General features: G+C 40.2%; 1 protein-coding gene across 1 annotated transcript in view; it reads left to right on the top strand.

The window, feature by feature from the left end:
* aqr (aquarius intron-binding spliceosomal factor) overlaps window positions 1-13479 on the top strand; it is a 96644-nt gene extending 83165 nt beyond the window's left edge. Inside the window, exons 34-36 of the mRNA XM_033988015.2 lie at window positions 5920-6094; window positions 11928-12038; window positions 13042-13479. Of these exons, the coding sequence (XP_033843906.1) occupies window positions 5920-6094; window positions 11928-12038; window positions 13042-13320 (565 nt within the window). The 3' untranslated portion in view covers window positions 13321-13479. The remainder of the gene's footprint in view (window positions 1-5919; window positions 6095-11927; window positions 12039-13041) is intronic.
* The last annotated feature ends 296 nt before the right edge of the window (window positions 13480-13775 follow it).

Below are 13775 nucleotides of genomic sequence, written 5' to 3'. Positions count from 1 at the left end.
AGCTTTCTGTGCCCATATTACACTATTTTCTGATCTGTTATGTTGTATCGTCATCAAAAACAAAAACATACCTGGCGTTGTGTAGCAAATCACAAAGGCTGCCATAAAAGCTGCTAAGCCTGTAGTTAAGATCTGTACAAACATGCTCTGAAGTGTGATTGGTTTGCCCGTTCATATTTCACTTTTTGTCATTTTTTTCTTGCCTTGCCAGCAAGATGATTTCTCACGACTTTGGTGAGTTCACAAAGAATCTGAGAATCTGTCTTATTCTGCTCCAGCTGAAGCGTTTGCATGTGATAGGTCAGAGACTGGCCAATCACAGGGCAGCATTGTGGTTTGGACAGAAGTCAGCAGCAAACAAACAAAAACGAACATGTCTACACTGACAGATGAACTTTAGCCTATTTTAGGGGAAATGCAGACTATTTTGTTTGTGGAAAATGTTCAGAGGAAAGCACTTTGTGCACTTGTAGACGGGTATGATGCATACGCTTTTCTCAACTGAATTTAACAAAAGTTAGATTATTTGGGTTGTTCCGCTTTTGTGACACTTTGATTAAAACAGTGTGAAGTATTTATTTGAACCTTCCACTCATTGGTTACGAACACTTTCAGCGAAAGCCATCATATTGATGGATTAATCTGTATGTATCTGGCAAGAGCCAGGTTACAGTTGTTGTAGAGGCAGTTAAAATGTGAACTTGAACAGTATCTTATTATATTATTGTATAGAATAGTGTCCTATCCTATCACAACAAAAATGGCAAGTCTAATCTCAGTGCTTGACAGAAAAACTGCATTTTGATATTTTTCTCTGATCGTTTAACCCGAGTCATATGCCTTTTAAATTTGCGCCCTGACACTAGATTCTGTTCCATTCAGCAGATGGAAAAATAACTTTATTCTCTTTGATAAGGCTGGAGGAGCAGAGAAGTGCAGGGAGGGTAGTTTATCTCTCTGGCAGAGCGCTCTTGTGTCTCTATCAGCCTGTGGATCGCAGCCTCACACTGAATATTACACCCGCCCTTGTTCGCATTCACAGCCCCCTCTCTTACAAGATGCTTATCAGGACCAAAGCTTGTGCTACAAACTGAGATAGTGAGGCTCCCACACAGCAGAGGAGACCAGGAGGTAAAGGTAGTAGGATCCAGGAAAAATTGTACCAACTCCAAAATGTCAATTCAGTTGATATCCTGGTTGGGCGTTCAGAGTTGTTAAGTTGTTATTATGTCAAACTGGCAACTTCACTGTCCACGTAAAGAGTGACATGTTTACAATGGTTTATTAAAGTGGCAGCACTGGCTCAACTAATTATATATATATATATATATATATATATATATATATATATATATATATATATATATATATATATATATAACATTCTCCCAGGTCGACCCTCTTGTCCCCGAACCTTCTTTTGTCCTTGGTGCAAGATTTGAATTTAACAGGTATCAATCCTCAGGCTCAGTCCGCAAAGTCCATCGTCCATTTCGAAATCGACATCTGCATTTCAGGCCAGTTCAAAGGGCAAAGCGACGATCTCTCCAGCTGTGACCCACATGTCGTCTTCGCTCTGCAGTAGTTGAGGTTGCTTGGTCATGTGTTTTTGGAGGACTTCTTTGAGTTGTCCTGAGCAGTGGAGGAGGAGTGCCGAGGACAGAAGAGCTCGTCTGAGGATTCGCTGACTGAAAGCTTTCATTGTCTTCCCTGTATGACCCAGTTCAACAAGCTCCCCAGGACCTGCATAGTTGAAAACACATCCACCATGTTATCTTCTGCCACAAAACTACACAGATTCAAGCTGGTGGCCACAGTCTGCCTGGCCTGGATGCTGGAAGATATATCTTCTAAAATGTTCTTAAAGATGGTTTAAGGGTTTCGAGTACCTTCTTACTCTCCACACCAGGACCTGGACACAGAGCAGACAGGCTAATGAAGCAGTTGCCCTCTGCTCCTCCCCTTTGCTTCTTTTCAGGCACCACTCAATGCTTTTTGGATTTTTGCGCTCAGTTGTGAACAACATCATGAGATTTTAAGCAACTAAGAAGCTCAACTTCTAGAGCTCAAAGGTAAGGAGCTTGCTATGGACCTCTGAGATCCCACAGACTTTTTACACTAAATCTGACAGAAGATGTTCCAAAGGAAATTCCAGTCTCATCACTGACCTGGTTTAGAAGAGGCCTTTCTGTTGTGTTCATCTCTTGCTAAGATGGACTGAGACTTTTGACCGAGACACAAAAGACACTGAGAAGCGCAGTGGAAATGTTGATTCAACTAAAGTTGAACTTTCTTTGGGCTCAATAAAATATCCATCTTCAGGCAGCACTGCAAAATGGCAATCAATGTGCAATCAGTCACATTTTAATTACAGTTATAGCTATTGCTCTAGTTGATTACAAAAACTATATAATTGAGTAAACCTCGTTTAAATGTGTTTTCTTGAGTGGAAAAGCTGCTCACAGATCGTACCTTTCTCCTTTTCGAGTATGTTTCCAATGGTCTATTTAACCACAGTTGTAGATGCACTGATGTCCCACCTTCTCTCCAGGCAAATCATGAGTAATTGTTATATCAGTTATGGCTAAAATCGTGATTTTTTTTCTTCTTCCCATAACCAAGCAGTCCTTTCTCCCATCCTCCCTCTTCCCTCTCTGTACTACACAGCCCCATCTCCCCATCTCCCTGCTCTCCGCTCGGGCCTGCATTTTTCGTCATAGCAATCTGCTCTAGTGACAGCCCCAGCAGCACCCTCATCCAAGCACAGATAGATCATGCCGTCTTAAGCCTACATATCATACCAACACACTGAAAACACCACTCCCCCACTATTTTTATAATTTATTTGCACAGTTTAAGATACCAACACGTTCATTTATTTGCAAACTCGGCACACATTTCCATAAGCCTTCCTGAATATTCATACGTCCATCATGCATATTGCAGAAATTAATCCTCTTACCATACCGTGGTGTTCAGGTGGACTCATAATTTCGATGAGTTTTGTGTATATCTGAATATGTGTACTGCAGAGAGCCAAATTTAGACGCATCAGATTAATGTCCCAGCCGCCTCGTCAACGCTATTGTACAAAGTATGGCTGCAAGATTTTTGCCAATCGAAACAAAATCGCAATTGCATAGGCTGCAGTTAGCATCCCTCGGAAAACACCACCATTCATGTCATGCGTGAAGTAAATCTTTAAACAACACTGCTATTTCAATACTATTTCCAAAATTGTTCAGCCTTTTCTCTTCTTCTTTGGCCGGTGATTTGAGAAACCAAGCTGTGATCAAAAGGTAGGGCTGAATTTGGGAAAAATATCAAATTGCGTTTACGATTAGACTTAGAACACCAAATCACATTTCAGGACATGCTCTTACAGATCTAAACTGCAGGGTTAGCTGTTTTTATGGAGAATAAGACAGGAAGGAAGAAATTATCGTACTTCAAAAATTGCTTCAATTCTAATAGGCACCCGGCAACTTCACTGTCCAATTTTATCTCTATGAAGTTTTTGCAGATTCGTGCTATAATGAATACATTTTTAAAGATAAGGCAGTGGGCAGGGAGCTGTAATTGGATAGTCTTTATTTTAATTCAAATTTTAACAGGGTGTTTATTTAATGTTTTCCAATTTGAGTGACTGATGGCATCATGACGCAGTGAGTTAGCGAGCGTGCTGCCGTGCAAAGAGCCTATTGTGATTTGATTGCATTGAATGTAAAAGTATGTTAATGATTGTGAAAGTGTAGGTGTAGGAAAGGGCTGACATTTGTTGAGAAGATATTTACTATTTTAGTGCTCAGTCGCGATGGTCCTGACAGCAGTAGTAGTAGAACCTCAGTTGATCCTCCAGTTTGTCCTTAGGGAACAGAGAAAAATTTCTAATGATGTTCAGCACCTGTCTTCTCCATCAGCGCTAGAAAACTCCACCCCAAAGCAGCCTCGGTGGGGCTAAACCAGCTCACTGTTGGGCGTGCTCAGTGACAAGAAGCAAGCCAAGAATGGTCTCCATAGGCTTAGTACCATCTCTCTGGGGTTGAGCAGAGCAGGACTGATCTCTTGACTGCTTGGACTGCGAGCCTTCACACTGAGTTTACACTAACTGCAGGTCAGGTTACTTGCAGTTATACCAAACTACGACAGCTGCATATTTGACCAAAGCAAGTGTTGAATAAATGTGGTCTCAAACAGAGCCTGTGATGTGACAAACCAGAAGCTCTGAGGTCTTGAGGGTTCATCAGCATTTTGGTTTCAAACAGCACATGTGAACAGATATACACTAATCATAGAGATACTGAATAGTTTGGAGGGCTTTACCAGCACCACCTCGCACCCACTTTTAATTGACCAATCACTGCACAGAACACATTTTTTAATCCACTAAGAATTTCTTTAAAGCAGATCTATTCTACAACCATGTTATAGTTGTTTGCCCTCACCTGAAGTTGTAATTGTTGTGATCCGTGCATCTTTGAGCAATTCAAAGATGCACTGATCACTTATCTCCTAGACACCATATTGTCGCTCAATCCCTGTTTTCACAGCCATCGACATACAGCCAGTGCTTTCTACTTACTTCATTATTCAATTTTATTTTCTTAATCGGTGGGACGTGTAGGATTCAGCAGCGTTGCGTAGTCATTTTGGTACAAATTTAAAACAATCTGCTTTTCGCTAGCACCTCTTTGTTGTGATGTTTACGGTGACGTCAGCTCCCATTGGGGACAGCAGTCGCGCAAGTCAGCGAACTTGTTTCTTTTATTAAGTCCTTTTAGAAGATTATTGTGATTTAAAATGTCCAAATTATAATGTAACGATCTACGGGTGTCATAGATTAAAGCCACATAGCAGAAACAAGCGCAATAGGTCTTCTTTAAATGTCTACAGCCTTAAATCTGATGATAATAGTGCTTTAGTTTGTCCTATAAAACACGTGCAGCTCTATAAGGCTTTCCAAAAAGGGAATAATCTCTAAAAATAACTTCTATACACACTGACATACCACTAGTCTGAATAAATAATCTATGCAGAATAAGCCAGGTCTGACATATTTACCATCTGCTATTCATTTCAGTCAAGATTAAACTCACTTTGAATTTAGATTGATTTGACATGGCTCACACTACTTAATCCTTATAACTTCTGTAAATCCAGAAATACCATACCTTGCGAGTGGACCGCTGTCTGCCTATTTGACATTCGGAAACATTCTTCTACAGAGGACTTGGTAAACCTCGTCTCTTAGCTTTGGAATGAGCCGTGTAGGATTCCAGTTTTCTAAAATGGTACCTCTAATCTCTTCACTCAGGCTGGAGAACTCTGTTTACTTATGCCCTTTGAAAACCTTAGTTCATTGTCACCTCAGTTATCCTTCCATAAAACAACACCCGCCTACATCATAGCATAGCGTATTTTCAATTTATTGTTAATCTTGTGTTTCTTTGTTAGGTTAGCTGTTGTTTTGTTCCTGTTTCGCGCTGTATAATTTATAGCCTACATTTGTTTTGAGGAGTTGTTTTGCTATTGTAGTTTTTGGATTTGGAAATTTAAGAAAGAGACATTTATCAAAACATTGTGGTTATTATTTAAAAAATAGAAAATGCAAAGAAAAGAAAAACTTAAAGTTTTAATGGTATGTAACTTTTTTGGTGGAGGGTCCATTAGTTGCTTGTCTCCATGGAGATGTTATTACTTTACCTGAAGTATCACACGGTATGGCACTAAAAGACCCATATTACACTATTTTCTGATTTGTGTTGTTTCCTCATCAAAAACCTACCCGGAGTTGTGTTTTGTTTCATAATATAGGACCTTTATGTAGCAGCCATTTTCAGGGATTTCTCTATTGTAATAATCCCTTCACAATATATTTTCTTCTAATGTTCCCTGTCTGTTTCCTCTTGTCCTCCACAGAGATGTGCGGCGGTTGGTGGTTGCCATGTCCAGAGCCAGGCTGGGGCTGTACATCTTCGCTCGAGTGTCTTTGTTCCAGAACTGCTTTGAGTTGACCCCAGTGTTTAACCAGCTGACCGCTCGCCCTCTGGAGCTCCACATACGCCCCAATGAGTACTACAGCCAGGAGCAACCGGTATGTGGACACTCTCTCTCTCTCTCTCTCTCTTTCTCTCTCTCTCTCTCTCTCTCTTTCTCTCTCTCTCTCTCTTTCTCTCTCTCTCTTTCTCTCTCTCTCTCTTTCTCTATCTCTCTCTATATATCTCTCTATATCTCTATCTATCTCTCGATTAGCTTCCATCTCTCTTTATTTTGGTGCTCTTTCTCTCTTTCATTTCTCCCTACTCTCTGTTATCTACTCGCTCTTTCTCTCATCTTTTCCTTATCTCTCTGTCCATCTCTCTCCATTATTTTCCATCTTTTGTTCTTTCTTTTAGCTCTTTCTCTTTCATTTCTTCCCACTCTCTGTCTCTCTAACTCTATTATATTGTTTCTCTTTCTTGTGTCTTACTTTCTTCTAGCCCTCTCTCCCTCCACTTTCTCACTCCATCTATATCATATTCTTTCTCTCCCCTCCCCTGTCTCTTTTGTTTTTTGAGGTTTCACTTTCATTGCCCTTGTGTTTCTGTTTCTTCCTCTATATCATCTAATCCTTCTCTCTCCACTTGTCTCTTTCTTCTAGCCTCTCTTTTCTCTCTCCCTCCTCTCTGTCTTTCCTTGCCTTTCCTGTCCTATCTCTATTATCTACGAGCTCTCTCTTTTCAATCCCTCTTTTCTGTATGTCTTTTTCTCTATGATATTCTCTTTCTTTCACTTTATCTTTTAGCTCTGTCTCTTCCATTACCCCCTCCTCTTTCTGTCTCTTCACCTCTGTCATCTAGTTTCTGTCTGTCTCTACTTGTCTCTTCCATTCTTTCCGCCAATGACCATCTCTTTATCTGTATTATTTTCTCTGCCTTTCTTTATTCTCACTTCACTTTAGTCTTCCATCACTTCACTTTAGTCTTCCATCGCTCCCTCCTCCCTGTCTCTCTATCTTTTATCTGTTTCTCTTACTCTCCTCTTCTCTATCTTTGTGCTCTTCATCTCTCCCTCTTCTTTCTGCATCCCCATTTCTATTATTGTCCATCTCATTCTCTCTACTTGTCTTTCTTCTCTTTTTTCTTTTACTTCTCTCTATCCCAATTAAGCTCTTTCTCTCTCCTCTGCTCCCTTCTCTCTTTCTCCTCCATCTCTCTCTCCTTTTTCTGCCTCTTTATCTCTATTAGATTATCTTGCTATTTGTCTGTTTCTCCTAGCCCTCTCTCATCTCTCCCTCCTTTCTCCCCCTTTCTGTCTCTTTCTCTATCACCTACTCTTTTCCCATCTGTCTTTCTTTCTTCTATCTCTCTCTTTCATCTCTTTCTGTCTTTTTCTCAGTATTATATTCATCTATCTCCTTTTCTCTCCTAGTTCTTTCATCTCTCCATCCTCTATCTCTATTATCTTCTCTCTCATCTTGCCTTTCTTGTAGCTCATTATTTCCCTATCGCACTTTTTCTATCTTTCTCCTTCTTCTAGACATCCCCTTTTTCTCTTTCTTCTTTCTTTCCCTCTTTTTGTTTTTTCATTCTCTCCCCTCTCTTATCTCTTTCTCCCTCTATCTCCCTCCTCCTTTGCTCTTCTTCTCTCTACCTCTATAATTATTCCTTCTTTCTTTCAGTTTTTTATGCTCTTCTTTCTCTCCTTACCCTTTTTATCTCTTTCTTTTATCTCTATATCCCTATCTTTACTCTTTTTTTTCAGTTTTTTATACTCTTTCTCCCCTCCTCACCCTTTTTAATCTATTTCTCTCTCTATTCCATTTCTCTTTTTCTGTCATCTGTCTTTTCTTCTCCTTCCTTTTCTCCCTCCCTCTCATCTCTCTTTCTCTCTCTATCTCAATTCCCTTTTCCTTCCTTTCTGTCTTTTATCCATTCTCTTCTCTCTCCTCCTTCTCTGCTTCTTCCTCCCTCTCTTATCTCTTTCTCTCCCCATCTCAATTCCCTTTTCCTTCCTTTGTCTTTTATCCATTCTCTTCTCTCTCTCCCCCTTCTCCACTTCTTCCTGCCTCTCGTATCTCTCTTTCTCTCCCCATCTCAATTCCCTTTCCCTTGCTTTCTGCCTTTTATCTATTCTCTTCTCTCTCGCCTCCTTCTCCGCTTCTTCCTCCCTCTCTTATCGCTTTCTCTCCCTCTGTTTACCCCCTCTGTCAGTCTATATCCCCTGTTGCTTTGTTTCTCTCTCCCTCCTCCTTTGCTCTTCTCTCTGTCTCTCTCTGTCTCTATCTCTCTCTGTCTCTATCTCTGTCTCTCTTCTTACCCTCTCACTTTTTTAGTCTCTATCTCATCTCTCTCTTCTCTCTCACTCATCCCTGACTCCTGAAGCATCCTAATCTTCTGCAGCTGATTATGGCAGCTCCAAATATGGTCATAAGAGCCGGGCGTCTTCCTCCCACATGTTTGACACAGTTCACCCTCCACACTGCAAAAACTCAACCTCCACCTTTTAAAAACACGCACAATATGGATCAAGTTAATCCTCGCTTACCTTATGCATTCTGAATATCCTAGTTATTCACCAAGATGAGTTTATAAGCACTTTTCACAACTTTCAGAGACCAGAGTTAGCCGTCACAGTAAAAGTAGCACCAACTAGCATGCCAAGAAAGAATAAAACGCTGTGCAAATAGAGTTGCTTTTACGATATGAAAAAAAAAAACAGGTTGATTTGAGAATATACATGATTGACAGGTGGATTAGCCAATCAGGGACATGCATGGTCCCTTCGGTATCAAAACAAACATGGCTGCTCATGAGACAAAAAGACATTTAAATATATCATAACAACGTCACATTTTTTGCAGAATCAATGTTAATCTGTTAATCTGAGGGGAGAGAGTTTTCATTTTGTTCAAAACGATACATGACCAACGAGCTCCTTTGTTTCACGTGCGTCACCGATTGCTTTCGATAGTATCTTATTTACAGACGATATACTGGAGCACGGAGAGTACGCATTCCTTTTTGCAGTGCGTCCCCGCTTTGACGTCACCGCCGCTCTTCTGTCTAATCCCACCTCTATATTTTGAATGGAATCTTAGCTTGGTCCCAGGTCTTAGCGCGTAGCATTAGCCACCGGGCCCTCTCCACTAGCTCCTCCTAAAGTGGCCATCTGTATGTACGCGTGGCTATAATTACCCACCCAAGGTCACCACCATACCCCCACCACCGTGCCCGCTCCCATCAGACCTGCCAGTGCCAGACTATGCCCCCATCGGCTGGCATCACGGCTGGTGTGTGTGTGGTAACAGAGGTGTCAAAAATACCTACAGGGGACGGCTCTTTTGGGCACACACATGGGGCCCTGCTTATACTTCCTATTTAGAGTGTAAACCGCTGCTTGGACTTGGTAATGATTGGAATGGCATTAAGCAACATTCTCTGTGTCTCTGCACAACGGCAAACGGCTAGCTCACTGTTAGCATCTACTTCCTGTCCAATTATAAATCTATGGTGTTTTTGCTGAGTCGTGCTAAAGTGAATAAATACTTGAAGATCAGAAATAGATTTTTTTGGTCATGTTATAATATTGTCCCCTCATCAAAAACATGCCTAAAGAGGTTTTAGATGTCACCCATGCATGTTCTCCATAAATATACAAAAAAAAGATACAAAACTATACACTACAACTTCACAAATCTGATGCGATGTGCAGTAGTTTCATTAGTGGGATAAACAGCGATTGCGTTGTGATAGCGCACTGAAGGGGGAGTGACTTAACGAAAGCAAAAGTGAAACTTATAAAACATGTTAATACGTTGTTTTTGGCGAATATAGCATTTTCAGAATAATAAGAGGTAACATGGCGTCCTAAATATGTTATGCGTTAGCGACATAGACTATATATATAAACGGACACCTGCTAGCTGCCTCATTCTAAATACGAAGTGATGATGGGTGCGCTTCCGGCTCCATCGACTATGGCCCCAATTCCCTTTACATTGAAAAACTTTCTCTGTAACTGCTGCAGTGAGCCTCGTCAATTTTGATATTAAAATGTTTTATTAACCCGCTCTACATGATCCCCGTATTTTTATTTTGCTATTGTTTCCGGCTCCAAATTCGCCTCTATAACCGCTGCCTCAATGAGCTTCATTTGACTGGAGCCGAACGTTATGGGTGACATCACATTCACTTAGTCCACTATTTTATACAATCTATGGTTAGCAGTTAATACCCCATAGAAGTAAAATATCACCTCTTTAAAGAAAGGCGTGTGTTTGATATATATTCAGTCACACTACACACACACCACATTTATACAAGTTGTGTGAAGTGTCTTGCCCAGGTACAGAGCTCTGGTTGAAGCTGGGATGGAACCTTTGTCTCTACAGATATGGAACAGATTTGAAGTCCATAGGAAAAATTAATGAGAAATTTACTTTTGGAATCGAGGGCGGGCGGTCACTGCTCCATCGCTACTAGATTTGCAATTTCTGTTTTAATAATAGGATTCTGTTGAATGTTTATATTTTAAACACGTCCAGAAGAATTGACAAAAAGACTGAAATATGAACTGACTAATACAAGAATCACATTTCAGAACATGCTTTTTTTATGCAGAACAAGACCTCATGCAGACACAGGGAGGGCATCTGACACACAGGGACATTTTAGAACATGTTTTTATACATTTAAACTACATTGTTAGCCATTTTTATCCAGAATAAGATGAGAGATTTTGTTGTTTGTGGGGGAAATTATGGTACTTCAAAAACTGCAGCCTTTGCGATTTACTAACTGCATTTTTGGATTTGGATTTTGAGTGCGATTAATCTTGCAGACCAAACTATTAAGTTCCGAATGAAACGCCTCTTTTTAGATAAAGCGTTCAGACGAGCAGTGAATACCAGGAGACGTAACTGTATAATCCGGGGATGTTGACTGATGTATAGTGTTTAAGCAGCTCCGTCCACACGTGTATAAATATTCAACACTTGCCTTCGGGTCAGTTTAAGCAGTACTACCATCCCAGCGGACTCCATAGTTACGCTGGCTTTCATCTCACCGCGGGATACGTGTCTGTCTGCATACCAATGCTTTTAAACTCTGCCCTGCCTCCCCTTTTATAATGCACGAGCCGCGGTGTCCGGAGGCAGCCAGCTAACATTCAAGACCCCAGCGCAATTACATCAGATCAATACAGTCTGGGTATAAACTTAGATAAATGTTGTTTCGTTTCGCTCGTTTTAAAGGCGCATTACGCAACTTTTCTTGTGCGTGACTGTGTCCCAGGAAATGTGTATGCTTTGCCTGGAATGTTTCACAAACTTATGGTAAATGTGAAAAACTACTAGTTCATTTTGCGGAGTTTGTAGTGATCCAAAGTCATTCCTCACTTACCTTATGCATTCTGAACATCCTAATTATTCACCCCAATGAGTTTATAAGCACACAGCAGACTTATTTAGACCTCAAGAGCTGCTTATACAAAATATCCGTACTGGGGCAAGACACATTTTGCGTAAATACATGGAAAAAATCAGGTACAGAGCCGTAGACCTATCAATTCAAGTTACAAGTCAGATCTGTGGAGAGTTGACCCCATTGTTAAGCACAATAAAAAACACTTGTAACTGAGTAAATGCTAGATTGATATGTTTAGTGTCATATTGTGGAACATTTTAGCCTAAGCAATAACATCTCCACGGGGAAAAAGCAGTTTCACTTATTAAACCTTTTTCAAATTTGTCTGTGCTTCCTGGTGTAGGCGGGGTTTGAAAAGTAGGCGGAGATAAGGACTACCAAATCTTTTAAAGTCACAAAGAGACAACGGCTGACCACCCTAATTAAAAGAGATGTGAATGAAACTACACAACTCGAGACGTGTTTTTTGTGATGGAAGAAAAACTGTAATTTAACGCCAAACTTGTTTCTCGACTTTTTCAGAGGGATGCGTTTGCGCAGCCAGACCGAGTGGTGAAGAACATGCCGGAGATGGCCAACCTGGTCTACAACATGTACATGCACATGATCCAGAGCAGCCAGAAGAACAGACAGGTAACACATTATACACGATGGGACACAAACTGGTGTGAAAGTCGGCCTTCGAGGAGGATCTAGGCCATAGGTTCAGTGTTTCTCACATCTATAGCGTGATCATCCTGGCCAAGTTTAAATGTAATAATCCCGTAAGTTCTTCAGTTTGTGGGGTTGCTTGATTTACAGTTCATTTTATCCTCTTTTTTATCCTTCTTTGGATCATTAAATCGTCACATTTTTATATAGCGGTTTCCCACCTCCAAGGCATTCAAAACTCTTTACATCAAGGAACCACTCACCCATTCACACACACACATTCATACACCAGTGTACACAGACACTAGGGGAGCGGGGGGTTAAGTGTCTTGCCCGAGGACACAATGAAAGCATTCATCTGTGGGTTAGTGGATCTGACTCTTCCCCCAAAGATGTTTATGTCAAGAACGGGATACGAACTGCCAACGTTGAGATCAGTGGACAAACACTTTCCAACTGAGATACTGTCCCTGCTCACTTAGAACTACAGTGGAAATGATGTAGTCCAGTTTTAGACCTGGTTTAGTCCCAGGTTAGGCCTACAATAGACCGGTTTAGATCTGGTGACATTCAGAAAGCCAAATCTTTTCTTTGTTGGTCCTTGGTGTGAAGTGTTTGAGAGCTACTGAACTATTACATTATTGGCAAGACTTTATTACTTTATTGACTCACCATAGTTGTAATATTGTTGGCCTGTTACTACAATATGGGTTTATTACATTTATTATTATTATTATTATTATTATTATTATTATTATTATTATTATTATTATTATTATTATTATTATTTATTTTATTTTTTTTATTTTATTTTATTTTATTTTATTTATTTTTTAATTATTATCATTATCATTATTATTATTTTAGCGTAATATGAGCCTTTTAAAGACCTATTGTGCATTTTTATGATTTATTTAGTAACTGTTTAGATGTTTTGTCAATAAGTTTTTTTTCATGTTCAATAACTTTATTTGTCCTCCCTCAGCAACAGCAGCAGTTAGCCCAACCACCGAAGCAGAGCCAGCCCCCCAAAGACGAGAAGAAAACACCTGAGCCGACACAGGAGAAGCAGGGGGACAGAGAGGAACAAACGCCCATGGACCAGGACACATCAGAGGGGACGCACCCGGACACGGCCCCCAGCGAGACGGAGGACAAGATGGACACCACAGAGCAAGCCACCACCATGCCAGAACACCCGGGCAGGGACAGCGACAGCGACAGTGAAGAAGAGAAGGAGGAGGAAGAGGGCGGAGGGCAGTAGGACAGCTCGGAGCGGCCATTTTGTTTAGAACTTTTAAATGTACTTTGTGATCCCTTATTTTCTACCAAATAATAAAATAAATAGTGTTTTTTTCTATCACTCATCTGTAATGGTGTCTACTTTTTTAGTAAAATAAAAAATGTGTAAATCCAGTGCTGTGAATATGTTTTTGTTTTTTTTGCATATTTCTTTATTATTATTATTATTATTATTATTTTATTTATTTATTTATTTATTTTGTTGGTTTCATATTCGTCAGATGCCCTCCCTTCCTTTTATATGGATTTCAGCGTCCTGTTACATGCAACATTTTGAGGATTTTTTTTTTTTTTTTCATTCAAAATAGATATAATTTTGTTTTAAATTGTTAATCGCTATGGTGACAGTCTCAATTTCGTATAATTTTGAAACCCATGCATGTCTCTGTGTCAGATGCCCTCCTATTATTTCATCCC

The sequence above is a fragment of the Periophthalmus magnuspinnatus genome, chromosome 22, assembly GCF_009829125.3.
Source record: "Periophthalmus magnuspinnatus isolate fPerMag1 chromosome 22, fPerMag1.2.pri, whole genome shotgun sequence".
Classification (NCBI taxonomy): domain Eukaryota; kingdom Metazoa; phylum Chordata; class Actinopteri; order Gobiiformes; family Gobiidae; genus Periophthalmus; species Periophthalmus magnuspinnatus.
The sequence above is the reverse complement of the archived record's forward strand: the minus strand, read 5'-3'. Positions and strand labels throughout refer to the sequence as shown.